This window comes from Saccopteryx bilineata, chromosome 3, assembly GCF_036850765.1.
Source record: "Saccopteryx bilineata isolate mSacBil1 chromosome 3, mSacBil1_pri_phased_curated, whole genome shotgun sequence".
In the NCBI taxonomy this organism is placed as follows: Eukaryota; Metazoa; Chordata; class Mammalia; order Chiroptera; family Emballonuridae; genus Saccopteryx; species Saccopteryx bilineata.
Window position 1 is genome coordinate 294105783 of NC_089492.1, and position 20199 is coordinate 294125981.

At 45.8% G+C, this 20199-nt stretch overlaps 1 protein-coding gene and 1 long non-coding RNA gene across 2 annotated transcripts in view; one reads left to right on the forward strand and one right to left on the reverse strand.

Moving 5' to 3' along the window:
* Positions 1-882: 882 nt before the first annotated feature.
* LOC136331792 (zinc finger protein 154-like) lies at positions 883-9744 on the reverse strand. Its single transcript, XM_066270820.1, has 3 exons — positions 9499-9744; positions 5507-5633; positions 883-4006 (listed from the first exon to the last, which is right to left on the reverse strand). The coding sequence occupies exons 1-3, from the start codon at positions 9529-9531 to the stop codon at positions 2622-2624; spliced, it is 1545 nt and encodes a 514-aa protein (XP_066126917.1). The 5' UTR covers positions 9532-9744; the 3' UTR covers positions 883-2621.
* An 8280-nt stretch (positions 9745-18024) lies between these two features.
* The window catches only part of LOC136331817 (uncharacterized), a 141586-nt gene continuing 139411 nt past the window's right edge, over positions 18025-20199 (forward strand). The window contains exon 1 of the long non-coding RNA XR_010730538.1: positions 18025-18123. This is a non-coding gene — a long non-coding RNA (uncharacterized lncRNA). The remainder of the gene's footprint in view (positions 18124-20199) is intronic.

A 20199-nucleotide genomic window follows, 5' to 3' on the forward strand; every position in this document is an offset into this window, starting at 1 on the left:
AAAAGAACTCAATGTTGTTCTCAGAAGCACTGAAGGTTGTTACAAAGACCCTTTCCTCAGGTTGAACTCTGAACCTACAAAAGTCCTGGCACCCAGTCCTGGCTAGGTAACTCAGCTGGTTAGAGCACTATTCCAATACACAACATCCCTGCTTAGAGCACGTAGAAGAATCCACCAATGAATGCATAAATAAGTGGAACAACAAATCAATGGGTCTCTCTTTCTCCCCTTCCTCTAAAATACAAAAAGTTTTGGCATCCAAGTTTCAAATGAGGACCAGAAAGCTCTGCAGTCTCTCCTTAAAGGCTTTGAACAGTGATGCAAACTAGGCCAAAATTGAAGGGATATATTTTGCCATCATACTATTGGGTTGGGGAATAAGTTCGTAGCGTTTTTACTGAAGACTTATTTAAACAAAAAACAATAATTAGCCCTGGCCGGTTGGCTCAGCGGTAGAGCGTCGGCCTAGCGTGTGGAGGACCCGGGTTCGATTCCCGGCCAGGGCACATAGGAGAAGTGCCCATTTGCTTCTCCACCCCTCCGCCGCACCTTCCTCTCTGTCTCTCTCTTCCCCTCCCGCAGCCAAGGCTCCATTGGAGCAAAGATGGCCCGGGCGCTGGGGATGGCTCTGTGGCCTCTGCCCCAAGCGCTAGAGTGGCTCTGGTCGCAACATGGCGACGCCCAGGATGGGCAGAGCATCGCCCCCTGGTGGGCAGAGCATCGCCCCCTGGTGGGCGTGCCGGGTGGATCCCGGTCGGGCGCATGCGGGAGTCTGTCTGTCTCTCCCTGTTTCCAGCTTCAGAAAAATGCAAAAAAAAAACAAAAAAACAAAAAAAAAAAACAATAATTATATCAATAAGTTAATCAATTATATATTCGCCATTGCTGTTTACAACCTCTTCCCACCTCTCAACCCATTTGTTGATGCCGTTCTGCCAAAAATCACCTGGTCTGGTGTCAAAGAAGTTGTTGAGCCAGTTTTTAAGGACCTCTTTGTTATCAAAGGTAACGCCCTTCATATGGTTTGACAGGGAGCGGAAAAGATGGTAATCGGTCGGTGCAAGGTCCAGAGAATACGGTGGATGCTGAAGGACCTCCCATTCGAGCTCTTGGATTGCGGCTTTGACAACTTGTACAACATGGGGCCTGGCGTTGTCGTGAAGGAGTATGGTTTGACCATGTCGATCAGGTCTTTTCAGTCGAATAGCCTCATTCACGCGGTGTAGCTGGGCAATGTAGAGCTCCTTGTTGACCATGGCATTCTTTTCGAGCATTTCCCAGTTCTTCATCGAATTCAGAAGGCCTTCCACTGTGGCACGTGTCATCAACATCAAAGTCGCCATTTTTGAATTTTGCAAACCATTTCCGTGCTGTAGACTCGCCTATGACACCTTCTCCATACACGTCGCAAATGTCCCAGGCTGCTTCGGCAGCTTTTTGACCTCGATGAAAAGCAAAGAAGAGCAGATGTCGAAAATGTTGATTTCTGCCTCCTGGGTATTCCATTTCTAAGCCTCAAAACTAGTAAAAAATTAAATAACTCAAAAATACAATTAACATAGTTTTGTAGAGCAGAGTTTTATCGAATGAATACTTACCCTTTGCCAAACAGCAAACAAATCGTTGTAAAAGAAAAGAAAATATAAAAACGCTACGAATTTATTCCCCAACCCAGTATTATACCCTCTGAGGCACACACTTTGGGATCCCAACAAAAGCTGTTCACCCCTTCATGCTAGCAAACCCAGTTAACTTCAGAGCACCCCAAATAGTGACTAGAACCCCCAAGATTAAGGGTGGCTTTGAACAATAAGACCTTTATTGTCATACAAACAAGAGCAATGGTAGGCACATTTCCTGGGTTGGTGACATGGAGGCTGGAAAATACCATCACAGAAGTCACATGAGACGAACAATATCCCTGAAAAAATGTAGGCTATCTTCTCAAATATCCAACAGAGTCCTTTAGGCCAAAACTGGAAAAGGCCGTGTCCTAACGCATCAGAGTAGAAAAAATAGTTAAAAGTTAAGTGCTCAGGCTGCTCATGAGTCATCCTGCAAATGACAGAATACAAGGGTTTACTTCCCTGAACATTCTGGCATGAATAAATGTTGCCCATTGTGGGCTCCAGCCAGGAGGTAGAGTTGAAATGGCTTCTGCTACACAACTTCCAGTGACATAAATCCAACTATGGCTCTAGGCAGGTTAAAAAGTGCAACGCACGTCCCACATACCTAGCATTTATGTGGGTATTCAGATGTATTGAGGCTCAATATAGGAAAATGGCCCCTTCAGAAAGATCTCCTCCAGTGTTGGTGCACTGAACAAAAAAACAGTGTATACTTGTCCAGTTAAGACAGTTCTCCCATTTGACTCTGTGGTATCCAATAAGGTAAGTCTTTTGGTGGAAGTCTCACTCACTGCACTTATAAAACCCTTCTCTACTGTGAATTCCCTAGCTGTAATGAATGAGGCTAGATTTACCAAAATCATTTACTTTGGTAAATGATTTCCCACATTTGACACACTCATAAAGACCTTCATCCAATGTGATAATGGTGTTTTAGAAGCCTGGAGCTGAAGGTAAATAATTTCCCACATTCCAACACTCATAAAGCCTTTATCCAGTGTGAACTCTTCGGTGTTTAATGAGGCTTGAGCTATGGCTAAAAGATTTCCCACATTCGCTACATTCATAAGGCCTTTCTCCAGTGTGAATTCTCCTGTGTTTGATGAGACTCGAGTTTTGAGTAAAGGATTTCCCACATTCACTGCACTCATAAGGCCTTGATCCAGTGTGAACTCTTTGGTGTTTTAAGAGACTGGAGCTGTAAGTGAAAAATTTCCCACATTCATTGCACTCATAAGGCCTTTCTCCAGTGTGAACTCTCCGATGCTGAAGAAGTGCAGAGCTTTGACTAAAAGATTTTCCACATTCGCTGCACTTATACGGCCTTTCTCCACTATGAACTCTGCGGTGTTCAATGAGGCTGGAGTTTTGAGTAAAGGATTTTTCACATTCGCTGCATGCATAGGGCCTTGATCCAGAATGAACTCTCTGGTGTTTTATGAGACTTGAGTGGTAGGTAAAGAACTTCCCACATTCACTGCACTCGTAAGGCCTTTCTCCAGTGTGAACACTCCGGTGCTGAAGAAGCGCAGAGCTTTCGCTAAAGGACTTCCCACATTCACTACACTCATAAGGCCTCTCTCCAGTGTGAATTCTTTGATGTTTAATAAGGTTAGACTTGTTGCTAAATAATTTTCCGCATAAGTCACATTCATGAGGCCTTGCCCCAGTATGAACTCTCCGGTGTTGAATAAGGCTAGAGCTTTGCCTAAAGGACTTCCCACATTCCCCACATTTGTAAGGCTTTTCTCCAGTATGGACTCTCCAATGGTCATTGAGGCTATAGCTTTTGCTATAAGATTTTCCACATTCGCTGCACACATAGCATCTTTCTCTAGTGAGGACTCTCTGTGGCAGAGTAAGTGTGCATTTGCGATCAAAGGCTTTTGTGTATTCTCCAGAGTTGTAGGTTTTTCCCCTGTGAGAGGTGGCCCCACACTCTGTTTTCCAGTTTGACTTCTTGGTGTGTGAGGCCTGGTGCTGAAAAAATCTTAAGCTGGTCAGGAAGTCCCTCACAACTTCCCCACAGGAGAAGGGCTTCCCTGACATGCAGAATTTGCAGTCCTTTGCAAACAAGTCTCTTCCCCTGTTGCTTCGGAAGCACGTCCCTCCTACGTGCTGCTTTCGATGCTGAGCTTCTGTACTGACATGCAACTGTTTCTCACATGCCCCTGTCTTGTCCAGTTTCTGTCCATGACGTCTTCCCTGGTGCTCAGTCAAGTGCAAAATCTCTCTCAAGTCCACACCACAGATCTCACAAGGATGGGCCTTCTGAGGAGACACATCTGCCTTGGGAATCCTGACTTGCGACAATCCTGGTAAAGAATTGCTGTGCTCAGAAAGTGCCTCTTCATTCTGGGCTCCATGCCAACAACCTGAAAGCAAGAAGTGGTGATGAAGTGAAGTGGACGTTGCCTTTGGTGGGAGGGGGAAGTCCACACACGTCTGTCTAACAAACCCAGGAACAAATCTGCGGCAGTGTGTCCTGGTCCAGGGAGTTAGTTCAGGCTGAGGATGGGACGATTAGCAATACTGGGATATAGAGAACATAGAACAGGGAGAGGCCTTGTGAGGCAAAGGGCACAACCATGCAGTGTGACACAGAGAGGGGAGACAGGGTATACGATTCATTTCTCAAATAATAACTTTTCAAAAAAACTTCTCCATTGGTGACACCTGAATACTGTGTAAAAGGATGTATCAAGAACCAAGAAAACACACCTATAACAGGGCAACAGGTATCCAAGAACTGTTTAAGAATATGCACACACCTCGGGACACAATGCACAGAGGCCAATGCAGAAGGTGCTACATATGGACTGGTGAGAAAAATGAGTTAGACACAGAATGGAGAGATGTAAGGTTAACTCCAGGCTGGAAGCAAGAGTAGAAGTGACAAGTGACAGAATTGACAAATCAGCAAAAGGTCAAGAGAGGGGATCCTGGCCAGTTAGTTCAGCTGGTTAGAGCATCGTCCTGATACATCAAGGTTGCAGGTTTGATTCCTGGTCAGGGCACATATAAGAATCAACCAATGAATGTATAAATAAATAGAATAACAAATTGATGTTTTTCTCTCTCTCAAATCAACCAATAAAAAATCACAAAATAAAGGGAAGACAGAAATGAAATGTAGCTACTGGCATGGGCATCAAAATACTAGTCCAAGAGAATAAATGTCTAGTATGATCTGAACACAGCACTGACATCATGTTCTCCTCCAGGTACCACTCCTCAGGGCCACGCTCCCTCTGAGCCATTTTGCTCAGCCTAGACTCCTGCACATCCTGTGAGTCACTGCTCTGCAACCCAATCAACAACTCCATCAATGAGCAAATGCATGGCACCTTATACCAGTACTAAAGACCAAAGGCACCAATGAGTAGCCAGCACTAGCCCAGAGCAAACACAGCACATGACAGCCAACAGAAAACGAAATACTACACAGAAAACATCAGATGAGGGTCTTACAAGAACAGCCCGTGGTCCGTGTAATGAATAACCATGTCAGGGATGGTAATTCTTGGCTCAGGCAGGCCTGAGGAAATGCCAGCTAGAAGACCTGAACCTGGGTGGGCACACAGGTGCCTTGGATCTGGACGTCATCCCATGATGTAGAAGGCAAGTACTGTGGTATCCATTATGTTCACTGGAAGACTGCTGACCACGATTCCTTCCCTGCAACTCTGCAGGGAAGCAGGAATTAGAGCTGCTCCAGGAAGGGGAGGGCAGGGCACACACCTCAGCCCCTACCAAGGGAAATGGGAAAGAAAGCAGAATTCTTGGCTCTGGTGGGAGAACAGACCTCCCCCTAGGGGAAGAGGGAAGGGTGGAACTACTAGTTCACAGCACAGGGGTGAGTTTGAAAACCTTACCCAAGGAGGTTATAAGTGCCAAGTTCTCCAGCATCACATCGTGGTACAGACGTCTCTGAGCCTCATCAAGGAGCTCCCATTCCTCCAAGGAGAAGTACACGGCCACATCCTCAAAGGTCACCCTGCCCTGGCATGATGGGGACAGATGAAACCACAAAACGCTCCTCTGCTGTGAACCCACAATCCCTTCCTCCCCTCATCTACTATACGCCTGTCCTCTTCCCAATCTCCCCATCTCAAAGGACAATCAAGCCCTGATGCCATTGCCGCTGTTGTCTCCTCGTGGGCTCGCTGATGAAAGAATCAGCAGAAGGCAAGTGGATAAGCAGGTATCCCAGCTGTGGAGCTGGAATAGAGGGCTCACGCCAGGCTATCCCATTGGTGTGGCTAATGTCACATTAAATGTCGATACCAGGGCCCTGGAGGCATCAGGCATATCCCCTCTCCAATTACATACAGTGTTTGAGACTGGAACCCAGAGCCACATGCCTCTGGAAATCACCATCTCACTATTCCACAACAGAGGCATCTCCCTGGCCTCCCGTGTTCCTTTTACTTTAACCACACCTCCTCTTCACCTCACTGGTGAGGGCGGGATTCCCATCTTAGGGTCATGAGGACGGCCAAACACACGGCACCTAACCCTATACAGAAGACACTACACACCACACTGGGCCACACCTGGGGGCTGTACTCTGAAAAGGAGTGAACAAGCAGTAGCTGTACGATGCAAGCTTTATAAAATGAAAGAGTGGGATACCGCCTCGATCCTGCAAAAGGGTGTGATTGCCTTCTTTGAATAACTATAGGCTGGTAGAGAACAGAAACCCATACAGAGTGAGAAGCAGAAACTACCGAGTCCCTCTGATGAGGTTATTTGAACTGGAGACCTTATTAATGGCAGGAGAGCAGGTAGGAGACCTTGCATTTGGGTCACTGGAGTCCCTCTCCAGCTTCTACCACATGGCAAGGCCTTAATTTCAGGCCTCATACCACAACTGGGCAACAGCATCCAATATTACCCTACGCCTGCCATAGTCTCCAATAGCAACACCGGCCCCAAATCATTCTTTGAAGACCTCCACGCCAGCTCCATTCCTTGCCTCAGACTTAGCCACAAAGAACAATAGGTAGAGCTCAGAAACTCATGGTTCTCTTCTGCTTGTGCACGTGATGTCCCCTCAGTAGCCACAAACTTCCCATGTCTCTCATTCAAAGACAAGCCTCACTGGGGATCCACCAGAGAGGTCTAGTGATTCTCACAGGTGGCCACATCTGCAGGTCCCAGACCTTATTCTCCAAGCTGAAAAGAAAACCCTGGTAGAGTTTAGAGCGGTGAATAAGCACCCGCTCAAGCCAGAGAGTCATTTTGCCTTAATTACTCCTAAGCTGCTGCATCCATCTCATGTTTACTCTTCTGCCTTGGCCACTGGACAGACTATCCTATACCTGACACACTCTCCTTCCATGGCCACTTACCTCCCTCATCTGTGTTTCAATGCCATCACCTAGGTATCCAAGCAAGAGGGCCAGTCCTAAGACCCTAATGTCCATCCATTTCCTGGCACCTAACAGCTTTACCACCATTATCAGAAAAATGCTCCTCTCAAAGGTGACCCACTCATTCCCGTGGGCCCACACAGCAGCCCTAACATTTCTGATGTCTCCATCCTGAACTGTTCCCCAGATTTCCAGAATTGGGTGTTGAGCTGCTCACTTCATGCCTCCACATAGTGCGCCCTAAAAAAACTCAGAACACCCCGATATCTCCCATGAGTATTACTCCTACTACCAATTTCCTCATCTAAGTTGGTCGAGTTTCCAGTCTTACAGCTGCTAAGAACAAGCGTAGGATTATCCGAGTCCTCTGTTTTATACCCTCACAGTCCACAGCAGAAAACAAAGCTGTGTCGTCTTAAAAAAATGTCCAGCCCTGGCCGGTTGGCTCAGTGGTAGAGCGTCGGCCTGGCGTACAGGAGTCCTGGGTTCAATTCCCACCCAGGGCACACAGGAGAGGCGCCCATCTGCTTCTCCACCCCTCCCCCTCTCCTTCCTCTCTGTTTCTCTCTTCCCCTCCCACAGCCAGGGCTCCATTGGAGCAAAGTTGGCCTGGGCGCTGAGGATGGCTCTATGGCCTCTGCCTCAGGTGCTAGAATGGCTCTGGTTGCAATAGAGCAACGGCCCAGATGGGCAGAGCATCGCCCCCTGGTGGGCATGCCGGGTGGATCCCGATCGGGCGCATGCGGGAGTCTGTCTGCCTCCCCGTTTCCAACTTCAGAAAAATACCAAAAAAAAAAAAAAATACATGTCCGGCTTGACCAGGCGATGGCACAGTGGACAGTGTTGGACTGGGATGCAGAGGACCCAGGTCTGAAACACCGAGGTCTCCAGCTTCAGTGCAGGCTCATCCAGCTTGAATACAGGGTCACTGGTTTGAGTATGCGATCATAAACATGACTCCACGGTCGCTGCCTTGAAGATCAAGGTTACTGGCTTTAGCAATGGGTCACTCACTCTGCTGTAGCGCCACCCCTCCACACGTCAAGGCACATATGAGAAAGCAATCAATGAACAACTAAGGTGCTGCAACAAAAAACTGATGGTTCTAATCTCCCTCCCTTCCTATCTGTCCCTATCTGTCCCTCTGTCTGTGTCACACACACACACACACACACACACACCCGTCCAGAATGCAATGTCATCTCCTAAATCACGGCTCTTTTCTTTTAACCCTCAGTTGAATTATGGCAGTAGCCTCGCCTCCCCCCCCCCCACCCCATCTTCCTTTCTCTTCCCTCAACCCCAGTCTATAATGACACTATAGCCAAATAAAACTTTGGTAATATCACCACCTCCCTTCTCTGATCCAAACACTGTGTTAGCGCCAGAACAGACATCCAACTTCTCAGGTAACCATTCCAGTGCTTACTCCTGCCCCCTTCCTTGCTCTGTCGCCACAACAAAAAGACTTGTAGCTTCCTGAACACTCTCACCTCAGTTTGACCTCAAGCATGTGCACAGCCTTCTACCACCAGTCCCTGCAATTACCTTCCACACCGGTTTTTTTACTAAATTGACAAAAATGTAAACACCTTCAGGCCCTGGCCGGCTGGCTCAGTGGTATAGCGTCAGCCCAGTATGTAGATGTCCTGGGTTTGATTCCCCACCAGGGCGCACAGGAGAAGCACCCATCTGCTTCTTCCCGCTTCCCCCTCTCATTTCTATCTCTCTCTTCCCCTCCCTCAACCAAGGTTCCATTGTAGCAAAGTTGGCCAGGTTGCTGAGCAACAGAGCAAGGCCCCAAATGGGCAGAGCATCGCCTCCTGGTGGGCATGCCAGGTGGATCCCGGTCAGGCGCAACCAGGAGTCTGTCTCTCTGCTTCCTCGCTTCTCACTTAAGAAAAATACAAAAAAAAAAAAAGTAAAAACACCTCCATACCACCCTTGACATAGCCTTGGAACTCTGTGCTTGGGGTCTTCCTCAAGGCTCTCCAAACCCCAAAACTGAGGGGGGAAAGCATTTAAGAGTCCGAGGAGCTTGCCTGGTCAAGGTACATATGGGAGTTGATGCTTCCAGCTCCTCCCCCCTGTCTCTCTCTTCTCTCTCCTCTCTCTCTCCTCTCTAAAATGAATAAATAAAATAAAATTAAAAATTAAAAAAAAAAAAAAGAGTCCGAGGACACACATTTCGGACAAGATGTGGGTAGGGGTCGGGGCCAGCGAGAGGCTGGGAAACCCTACACTTCCCTGTGGTTCCTCTACCGCTCCTGCGGCTGCGGAACACGTGGAGAGGGGCCCGTCTCAGACAAGCGATTTCAGGGCTCAATTCGACCTTTACCGGGTGCCCCTCAGTCTGTAACTTCTCCCAGCCCCGTCACACCGGGTGTCACCCACGAGCGCCTCACGGTCCAGGACGCCGGGGCCTGGGCTGCCGGACGTGACCGGCCCCCGCAATTTCGGAGGTGTGAGGCTGTGAGGGCCCGGGGGCTCACCTCAGCCGGGCGCCTCGACGCGGCCGCCGCCATCGGACTCTGCGGGTGGGGCGGGAGCAGCGGGCGAGGAGGCGGCCCCGGGCAAGGAACCTATATCGGCTCAGGCGCAGGTCACCGACGAAACTCACAGGCGCGTCGCGGGGGCAGGGACGAGTCCCGCGTGTTTTTAACCGGGCACCTCGATCCTGACGCAGAACACTGGAGCCTTGAAGGACGAACAAAACCACGAACAACTAATATGGCCGCCACGAGGGAGCCGGAAGTCCCGCCCCCTCAGGATGAACACCACGTGAAATGCACTTTTCTAAGTTCTCATTGGGTAGTGATGCTACTGCTCTGCTCTGAACATTCTGGGTAATGTAGTTCGCACAAAGCCAGAAAATGGCGGGTATAATGAATGGTTTGTCAAAAAGTCCAGGCCTACCTGACCAGGTGGTGGCGCAGTGGATAGAGCGTCGGACTGGGATGCGGAACACCCAGGTTCGAGACCCTGAGGTCGCTAGCACCTGAGGTCGTTTGAGCCCAGCTCATCTGGTTTGAGCAAAAGCTCACCAGCTTGAGCCCAAGGTCGCTGGCTCGAGCAAGGGGTTATTTGGTCTGCTGAAGGCCCGCGGTCAAGGCACATATGAGAAAGCAATCAATGAACAACTAGGGTATTACAACACGCAACAAAAAACTAATGATTGTCTGTCCCTCTCTCTGACTTCCTCGCTCTCTCTGTAAAAAAAAAAAAGGCGTGCAGAAGTCTCGGGTTCGATTCCTGGCCAAGGCACACAGGGGCACACAGGAGAAGCGCCCATCTGCTTCTCCACCCCTTCCCCTCCCCTTCTCCTTCTCTCTGTCTCTCTTTTCCCCTCCCGCAAAGAGGCCATTGGCCCGGGAGCTGGGATGGCTCCTTGGCCTATGCCCCAGGCACTAGAGTGGCTGGGCGTGTGACTGTCTCTCCCCATTTCCAGCTTCAGAAAAGTACAAAAAAAAAAAAAAAAAAAAGTAAAAAGTCTAGGCATGAAGGAGCATTGGGGAAATGGCATAGCCAGGTAGACTTTGCCTACTTTTTAAAGAGAACGTCAGCTCAGCATTTTCCTGGAGGTTAATATATATATTTTTTTTTTGGGGGGGGGGGGGAATTGAATGTGGTACGTCTGCATGCTGGGCCAACCCTCTATTCACTGAGCAAACCAGCCAGAGCCTACAACCACCTTTCTTAAGCCACCATTCTGAAAATATATATATTTTTAAGTAGAGTCAGAAAGAGAGACTCACAGGGACAGACAGGAGGGGAGAGGGATAAGACACATCAATTCTTTGTTTCAGCACCTTAGTTGTTCACTGATTGCTTTCTAACATGTGCCTTGAGGTGGGGGCCACTCCAGCAGAGCGAGTAACCCCTTGCTCAAGCCAATGACCTTGGGCTCAAGCTGGTGAGCCTTGCTCAAACCAGATGAGCCCGTGCTCAGGGTGGCGACCTCAGGGTTTAGAACCTGGGTCCTCCGTGTCCCAGTCCAATGCTCTATCTACTGCACCTCTGCCTGGTCAGGCTCCAGGGTTGTTGTTTTTTTTTTTAATTTGTAGTTGAACCCAGTCTCCCTTACTAAAAAACCCTACTGCTCCAACACCTATCACAATGATCCAGAATACAGCCTGCCTAACCATTTAACAAGGGTCTCATTAGGGGTTTTTTAAGATCTGTTTGTGATTCTCAAAACATCTCACCTGCCTGTATACACAATTTTCCTGTCCAAATCAGTGAGCAATATTTTTATCCATTTAATATACTGAATTTCAAAAGGACACTGAGCATTTAGGCACAGGGCTTACACAGTCAGTGAGGTCACTTAACTCCAGGGCCAGAGAAAGAGCCAACGACGTAAGAGCCCATTGAAACTCCTGTGGACCCATAATTCAATTACCAGTCACTTCATACAATTTCCCATTACGCTAGAAGCACTTATGGAACCTACATAGGCCATCCCCTTCCTTGCCCTAACACCCACCCACATATTCCCTGGATTTTGGTGTCCTGGGGCTCTTGTGTCATTCCCCCAGACTCTGGACCCAGAGGAACCCCAAGCAGAGGGTGCCAAGTCCACCACAGGCTTTATGAAGAGGTGTTCCTGCTTTTGGCAACCAATGTAAAAAGGTTGGAGGGTTCTTCCAGGAAGTGGTTACCATGATGCGCAGATGCTCAGAGGTATAACTGAGGTAGGAGTGTTCAGGAAACTACAGCCTGACCTGGTGATGGTGCAGTGGATAGAGCGTTGGCCTGGGATGCTAAGGACCCGGGTTGGAAACCCGAGGTTGCCAGCTTGAGCGTGGGCTCACCAGTTTGAATGTGGGATCACAGACATGACTCCCTGGTCGCTGGCTTGAATCCAAGGTTGCTGGTTTGAGCAAGGGGTCACTCACTCTGCTGGAGCCCCCTGGTCAAGGCTCATATGGGACAGCAATCAATAAATAACTTCAGGTGACACAACAAATAATTGATGCTTCTCATCTCTCACCCTTCCTGTCTCTCTCTCTCTCTCTCTCTCTCTCTCTCTCACTAAAAAAAAGGAAACCACAGGTCTCCTTTATTTCTGGTAAAAACAAGAGCAGGGAGGCAGGAGTCAGGACTGGAATGACAGAGAAGTTGGGTGTCTCTTCTGGAGGTTTAGATCAAAGGAGGAAAGTGGTATTTACAAGGTCTTACAAGACTCCTTCTGGCTGCAGAGTAGAGGGCAGAGACTGTGGGACTGAAGCTACTACCAAGGCAAAGTCGGGGGGAAATGCATCAGAATGGTGGCTTAAGAAAGGTGGTTGTAGGCTCTGGCCAGTTTGCTCAGTGAATAGAGGGTTGGCCCAGCATGCAGACGTACCACATTCAATTCCCAATCACGGCAAACATGAGAAAAGAACATCTGCTTCTTTTCCCCTTTCTCCCTCTTCTCTCTCTTCCAAGTGTTGAGGATAGGTCAGTTGATTCTAGCATTGACCCCAACTGGGGTTGCCGGGTGGATCCCAGTCACAGCACATGCAGGAGTCTATCTCTCCTCCTCTCACTTAAAAGAAAAAAAAAGTGGTTGTACTCTGGATGTACATTTCAAATTGAGGCAACTAGATTTTCTCTAGTGGAGGGAGAGGGGGTGACATGCAGGATTCAGGGATGACCCCAGGATTTTTGGTTTTAGCAGCTGTTGTAATGAAAACTCCATTATCTAAAATGGATAAGGATGTATTGACAGTAGGAGCAATATTCAGCAGGAGCTTTCTTTTGGCCACGTTAAAAGTTTAAGGTGTTTCAGAGATCACTGAGTGTAAGGAAGCATGAGGTAGGCAGCTGGACACAGAGTTCTGAAAATCTGGGGAAGTGTTCAGGATGGAAGCATCTAAAATGAGATGGGTTCCATATGGACCCAGGTGAGTGAGCTGTGGTCACACTTAGGAGGACTAATCTTTTTTTAATTATAATTTTTAAAATTTTATTTATTAATTTTTAGAGAAAATGGGGGAGGAGCAGGAAGCAGCAACTCCTTCATGTGCCTTGACCAGGCAAGCCCAGGGTTTTGAACTGGTGACCTCAGCATTCTAGGTCGACGATTTAACCACTGTGCCACCACAGGCCAGGCTAGGAAGGCTAATCTTAAAGTTACAGTGGTAAAGCTATTAGAGGGCCAGGTAAGGAGGGGTAGTGGTGCCTATTTCTTGTGTAAATATTCAACACTACAGTAAATAAGCCATGATATGTGGTCTTGCCAATTTCCCCGGTGTATATAGGCTCACTGTGGCCAATTTTAAAATGCCAATTTGGCCTGACCAGGCAGTGGCACAGTGGATAGAGCGTCAGATTTGGATGCAGAGGACCCAGGTCGGGACCCTGAGGTCACCAACTTGAGCGTGGGCTCATCTGGTTTGAGCAAAAGCCCACTAGCTTGAACCCAAGGTCGCTGGCTCCAGCAAGGGGTTACTCGGTCTGCTGAAGGCCCATGGTCAAGGCACGCATGAGAAAGCAATCAATGAACAACTAAGGTGTGCAACGTTCAATGAAAAACTAATGATTGATGCTTCTCATCTCTCTCTGTTCCTGTCTGTCTGTCCCTGTCTATCCCTCTCTCTGACTCACTCTCTCTCTGTAAAAAAATTAAAAAATAAAATAAAATGCCAATTTGATGTCACTGAACATGGATTTGGAAAGTTACCAGTAGCCCTCCAATGTACTCTATCTACACCATACTACTTCAGAAGCCACATATAACCTGAAGAACATATAAAATAATACAAAGTAGAAAAATGATTATGAAGTGAGTTTTATATTTCTATTTTGAACAGTTTGAGGAATAACTGACTTGATGGTTTGATATATATATATATCGAGAGGCAAGGAGGCAGAGAGACAGACTCCCACAAGTGCCACAACAGAGATCCACCCCACAACTCCCATGTGGGGCTGATGTTCTGCCCATCTGGAAACACTACTCTGTTGCTCAGCAACCAACCTATTTTAGCACCTGAGGTGAGACCATGGAGCTATCCTCAGCACCTGGGGGCAAACTTGCTCATTTGAGCCTTGGCTGCAGGAGGAGAGAAGGGGAAGGGGAGAATTGTAGAAGCAGATGATCACATCTCTTGTGTTCCCTGATGGGAATCAAACCTGGGACTTGTACATGCCAGGAAAATGCTCTACCACTAACCCAACCAGCCAGAGCCACATTCCTGCATCTCGAAACAAAGAGTTTCTTGCTAGGTTTTTTTTGTATTTTTCTGAAGTGAGAAGCAGGGAGGCAGGCAGACAGACTGCCATATGCGCCCAACCCAGATCCACCCGGCATGCCCACCAGGAGGTGATGCTCTGCCCATCTGAGGCGCTGCTCCATTGTAACCGAAGCCATTCTAGCACCTGAGGCAGAGGCCATGGAGCTGTCTTCAGTGCACAGGCCAATTTGCTCCAATGGAGCCTTGGCTGCAGAAGGGGAAGAGAGAGACAGAGAGAGAAGTGAGGAGAAAAGGTGGAGAAGCAGATGGGCGCTTCTCCTGTGTACCCTGACAAGGAATTGAACCAGCGACTTCCACACGCCGGACCAACGCTCCACCAGAGACAACAGGCCAGGACCTCCTGCTACCTTTTTTAACTTATCCTTTCAACATATAAAATTACTCATACAATGACATATTATATCCTTTGTCATAGCTATTTTCAAATATATACAAAAATGAAAAAGAAAGTTTTATAAAGCTGGATAAACCTTTCCCCAATCTCTCATCATTATTTATCATTAAGTGGCCATTCTGTTCCATTTCTTCTCATATGAACTAGTGGGCTATTCTACTTAGTCTCAGACATGATACCAAAAGATACATAACCTCCTGAAAATATGATACATTTTTCCAATGTAAGAGCTCTTTCATAATGCCAATAATCATCACACAAAATAAAAATATTTTAAAATTTTTATTTACTGGTCCTGGTCGATTGGCTCAGTGGTAGAGCATCAGCCCAGCATGTGGGAGTCCTGGATTCAATTCCTATCCAGGGCACACAGGAGAAGCTCCTGTCTGCTTCTCCACCCTTTCCCCTCTCCTTTCTATCTCTCTCTTCCCCTTCCACAGCCAAGGCTCCATTGGAGCAAAGTTGGCCCGGGAGCTGGGGACTTCACCATGGCCTCCGCCTCAGGCTCTAAAATGGCTCCAGTTGCAATGGAGCACCGCCCAGATAGAGAGAGCATCACCCCCTGGTGGGCATGCCAGAGTGCATGCAGCAGTCTGTCTCTCTGCTTCCCCGCTTCTCACTTCAGGGGGGAAGGGAAAGTGGTTCCAAATAAAGATCGAGATATCCCTTTTTTCTTAGAATATTAAGTAGGGAACCCTATATAGTTCGACCATCACTCTCCTCATATCCCCTGAAAGGGGCAGCCTTGCCTCACTGGAAGTAAATATTGGCAAGCAGTGAAGCTATTGCCATTTGAATCAATAGGAATGCAGACTGAGTCACAAAAGACACATCCTGAGACTGACCACAGGATCACCCTTCTCTCCAGCTTTGTTTTCTTGCCTGTAGAGCAACAGCACTTTGGGTGAACACACCAGAGGCGAAGGTAATCCACAAAACCATTAGATTATTTTCTCTGCCAATGACCTTACTTATAAAAAAGTTAGAGATCTCAAATGTCTGTATACAGATCACACAAGCCACAATCCCTAAAACATTTGTGCATAAACTTTCAGAAGAGACACCTTCATATTACTGCAGTCTCTTCTCGCTACTAATACATTGATTCTGTCCAAAATGTGGTTCCACCTAACCTCAATCTTGAAACAAATGACACCAGCCTATGAAATTTTGTACATCATGGCATGTAGCTCATTCCAGGATCTGGGATGTGGTCTTCTCAACGTTGCTGGGAATTAGGTAGTATCTACTGTGAACAAGGAAATAAATCTACCGTTCAGAAGCACAACAAAGGCTTCCCCTTCAGGGTGATCTTTGACCACACCAATAATCGGGGCAGTAGCCTGCATATTAGAACCACAAAGTTATGCAGCTTTTCTTTCAAGGCCTTGGGAAGCAATGCAAAATAAACCCATATTGCACAAAGAGTGGTTTTGAGCCATCATGTTCTTGCTTCTAAAGCACGGAAAGTTTGGGATCCTCATAAAATGTATTCACCTCTAGATGATGACAGATCATAATTCTGCTTTCAAGTCATCCTGTACAGTGAACAGAACCAACAAAATAAGAAAAGACCACATTGGCTGGGTGGGTCAGTTGGTTGGAACATTGTCCCAAAGAGCAGAGGTTGCCAGTTCGATCCCTGGTCAGGGCACATACAAGAACAGATTCATGTTCATTCCTATCTCTCTCTACCTCTCTCCCTAACTCTCTACCAAATCAATTAAAAAGAAAAGATATTTAATAAAAAAGAGAAAGCAAAAAGACCTACACGTAAAGATCATAAAACAGAGCAGTGTACATAGAACAAGCTGTTTCTTTTCTTTTTTTTTAGAGATGAGAAGCATCAATCATTAGTTTTTCAATGCATGTTGCAACACCTTAGTTGTTCATTGATTGCTATCTCATATGTGCCTTGACCGCAGGCCTTCAGCAGACCAAGTAACCCCTTGCTCGAGCCAGCGACCTTGGGTTCAAGCTAGTGGGCTATTGCTCAAACCCGATGAGCCTGCGCTCAAGCTGGCGACCTCGGGGTCTCGAACCTGGGTCCTCTGCATCCCAGTCCGACACTCTATCCACTGTGCCACCACCTAGTCAGGCTTTTTTTTTTTGAGAGGGAGGGAGCCTAACCAGGTGGTGGCACAGTGGATAGAGCATCCAACTGGGATGTGGAAGACCCAGGTTCAAAACCCTGAGGTCATTGGCTTGAGCGTGGGGTCATAGACATGACCCCAGGGTCGCTGGCTTAAGCCGAAGGTCACTGACTTGAGCAAGGTGTCACTTGCTCTGCTGAAGCCCCTGGTCAAGGCACATATGAGAAAGCAATCAATGAACTGAGGTGCCACAACAAATTGATGCTTTTCATCTCTCTCCCTTCCTGTCTGTCCGTCCCTCTCTCTGTTGCAAAGAGAGAGAAAAGAGAGAGAGAGAGAGAGAGAGAGAGAGAGAAGGAAACATCAAGCTGTTCCTGTGTGTGCCCTGACTAGGAATCAAACTGGCAACGTCTGCACTTCAGGACAAACTCTAACCAACTGAGCTATCTGCCAAGTCTTAATTTTTTTTTATATTGATTGATTTTTTAGAGATAAAGAGAGGAAAGAAAAAAGAGAGAGAAGGGAAGCATTCATTTGTTGTTCCACTCTGTGAGGCATTCATTGGTTGCTTCCTGTGTGTGTGCCTTGACTGGGGAACAAACCCACAACTGTGTCACTTCAGGACAATGCTCTAAGCGACTGAGCAAACCAGCCAGGGCCAACAGTTTCAAGTCAGTAAATGAAAACCTGAAGAAATACACCACAGCATAATCTCAGAAAAACAATGTTGCTGAAAAATGTTTTCTTTCTTTGCTGAGGATGAATCTTCTGGACCAACACTAGTCAGAGAGAAGGGAAAGAAGATCCCACCAAGAGCTCAATGCATTCATCATTTCCTCAAGCAAAATAAGAGAACAGAGAGGTCAGTTTCCTAGCATGCTGGGGCCATGGCTGGTGCACACTGTGCAGCTGAGTCAGGTAATAGTGGTGAAACGGCTCCAGCCACAAAAACTGGACAGAAAAATTCACCTCAATCTGGTAATAGCCCTGGTCACCTTATAAAGTGTAATGCAGCCCCTTAAAGCTGAGCTTGTACCCAAAACACGAAGCATCTAGCCCAGTGTATTATCTGCTAAAAGGTCTACATTCAGATAAATGATTCTCAGACAGTGTCCTCCAGAGTTGTACTGAATGAGGAAGTAAAACACTTCCAGCACATGTATGGTTCTACTCCAATGTGAACTCTCCCACATGTTGTTATGAGTCGGGGGTGCAGAGAGAGAGAGCAGCAGACGACATCATCATGGACTAGCAAAGGACCACTGCTTGCTCAGGCAAATGGCCCCGAGTTCACGCTGTGTCCTATTTTTATTCACAAGACTTCAAAAAGCTTGTCTACTGAGAAATTGGCATAACATCAAGTGTAACTTTTACTTAAAGATACATGGAGTACACCTGCATGATAGCTTAATAACAGTATAATATCAAAAGGCATTAATTGCTATTGCTTCTATGGTTCCCACACCATTCCTCTCTTTATCTCATGAGATAACCTTGAAAGGAACAGAAATCTTATGAGAATGTTTTACTGAGAAAAAGCCCAGCAACTGCCTTCAGTCACATAGACCTGTTTCAGTGACCCGCCTTCAAGTCACAAAACAATTATCTTGGCAAAACATTCTTTTCTTGTTGGCTGTGTTCCCATCCAAGGCCATGCAATGGGTTATTCCACTACACCAGTGTTTCCCAACCTTTTTTGTGCCATGCCCCTTAACCTTTCTAAAATTTTTATGTCCCCCCCTATGTAACATACATAATTTTTAATATTAAAAAATTGATTTGTTCACTTAATAAACATAAATGATAGGTTCTAGGAAGAAATCACTATGAAATTGTTAACAAAATACAGTAAGTAAAATTTCAAAACATATAATGAAAAACAGAAATTTAAATTCCAAATAATTTTAATACAGATTTTTCTATATTAATTTATTATTTTAATTTAGTGTGATCCTTGCGCTTGATGCTTGCTGCACAGAGATTTTATATTAGGTTCCAATTTGGTTAGCTTTAGTCTCAAGTCTCCACGTTGTATTATATCCAGCCGATTTCTTTTTTTTACCAGTAAATCATTTACAGCACTAAATCCACCTTCAGCTAAAAATGAAGATGGAAACGGTAGCAATAGTTTTCTTGCACATTTGGTTGAATTTGGGTATTTGATTTCTGTTTCCTCACAAAGCCATGCCATCGCTCCTTTGATATTAAATAAAGCTTTAACTGACTCATCATTTTGAAATTCTGCGAGTTCTTCTTGATACTGCATATTTGATATATCAGACAAATCCACTAACATTGGCTGCATCATCCATGTTGGGAAATCAATTTGTTTTAAATCAGAAAATCTTTCTTTTAAATCAGCCGATAGAATATTCAAATGATTGACAATAACAAGTAAAGCGGTATCAGTTACTTCACATTTTTGGAGCCAATGAAACTGTTTAAAGTTTTTGTTGTTAATATGTTTCTGACATAACTCAATATTGGTAATGAAACAAAATATCTTTGCTTTTGCATCGACAAGAGTTTTATTTGTTCCTTGAAGTTGCTTATTTAATATATTTAGTTTTTCAAAGATATCGGCTAAATAACTCACAAATGCTTTACCATCTATTGTTAACAGATGTCATTTCAGGTTTGTTGCTTAAAAAATCACTAAGAATATCAAACAGTTCCATAAATCTTTTCAAACAGTTTCCTTTAGATAGCCATCTTACTTCAGTATGAAGTAAAAGTCTCACATGGTCTTCATTTTGTTCTTCACAAAATAGCTTGAAAAGACGCTCACATTTGGCACTAGCTTTAATAGCATTAACACACTTTATTACTGTATGTAATACTTCATTCAGAACAGGCGAGATGTTTTTAGCTACCAAGTTTTCCCTATGAATAACACAATGCACAAGAATCATTTCTGGATTTGCATCTTTCATCAATTTTAAGCAGCCATTTTTCTTGCCCATCATATTGGGAGCACCATCTGCAGCACAAGATGTTATCTTTTTCATTGGTATATCACTGACATCTAAGTAGCTTTTTAGCTTATTATATATATCTTTGGAGGTAGTGGTGCTTTCTAACCTTTTACAGAACAATATTTCTTCAGCAAAATGTCCTTTATCAATATATCTTACGTAAGTTATCAATACTGCCTCACTGTCTCTCAAAGTTGATTCATCCATTTGCAAGGAGAATTTTCTTCTTTTCAGCTTTTCAATAAGTTGTTTTTCAATATCCTCACTCATTTCATCTATTCTTCTGCTAACAGAATTGTTACTGAGTGGCATAGCTTTTACATCTTTGTCATCTTTTTCAAGAACCGTTTTAAGAAATGCTGATATTGACGGTTTTATTAAATTCTCTCCTATAGTGTGATTTTCTCCAGTTTTAGCGATGAATAAAGAAATTTGATAACTAGCCTCAAGAACACGATTATTAGTTGAAGTATGAGCAGTAAATAGAGAC

Coding starts and splice junctions, on each gene's coding strand:
- LOC136331792 (XM_066270820.1), bottom strand. CDS start 9,531: ATGGCGGCGGCCGCGTCGAGGCGCCCGGCTGAG. Junction 5,634..9,498: donor CGTCGAGGCGCCCGGCTGAG/GTGAGCCCCCGG, acceptor CCATCATGCCAG/GGCAGGGTGACCTTTGAGGA. Junction 4,007..5,506: donor GGCACTTATAACCTCCTTGG/GTAAGGTTTTCA, acceptor TCTTGCTTTCAG/GTTGTTGGCATGGAGCCCAG.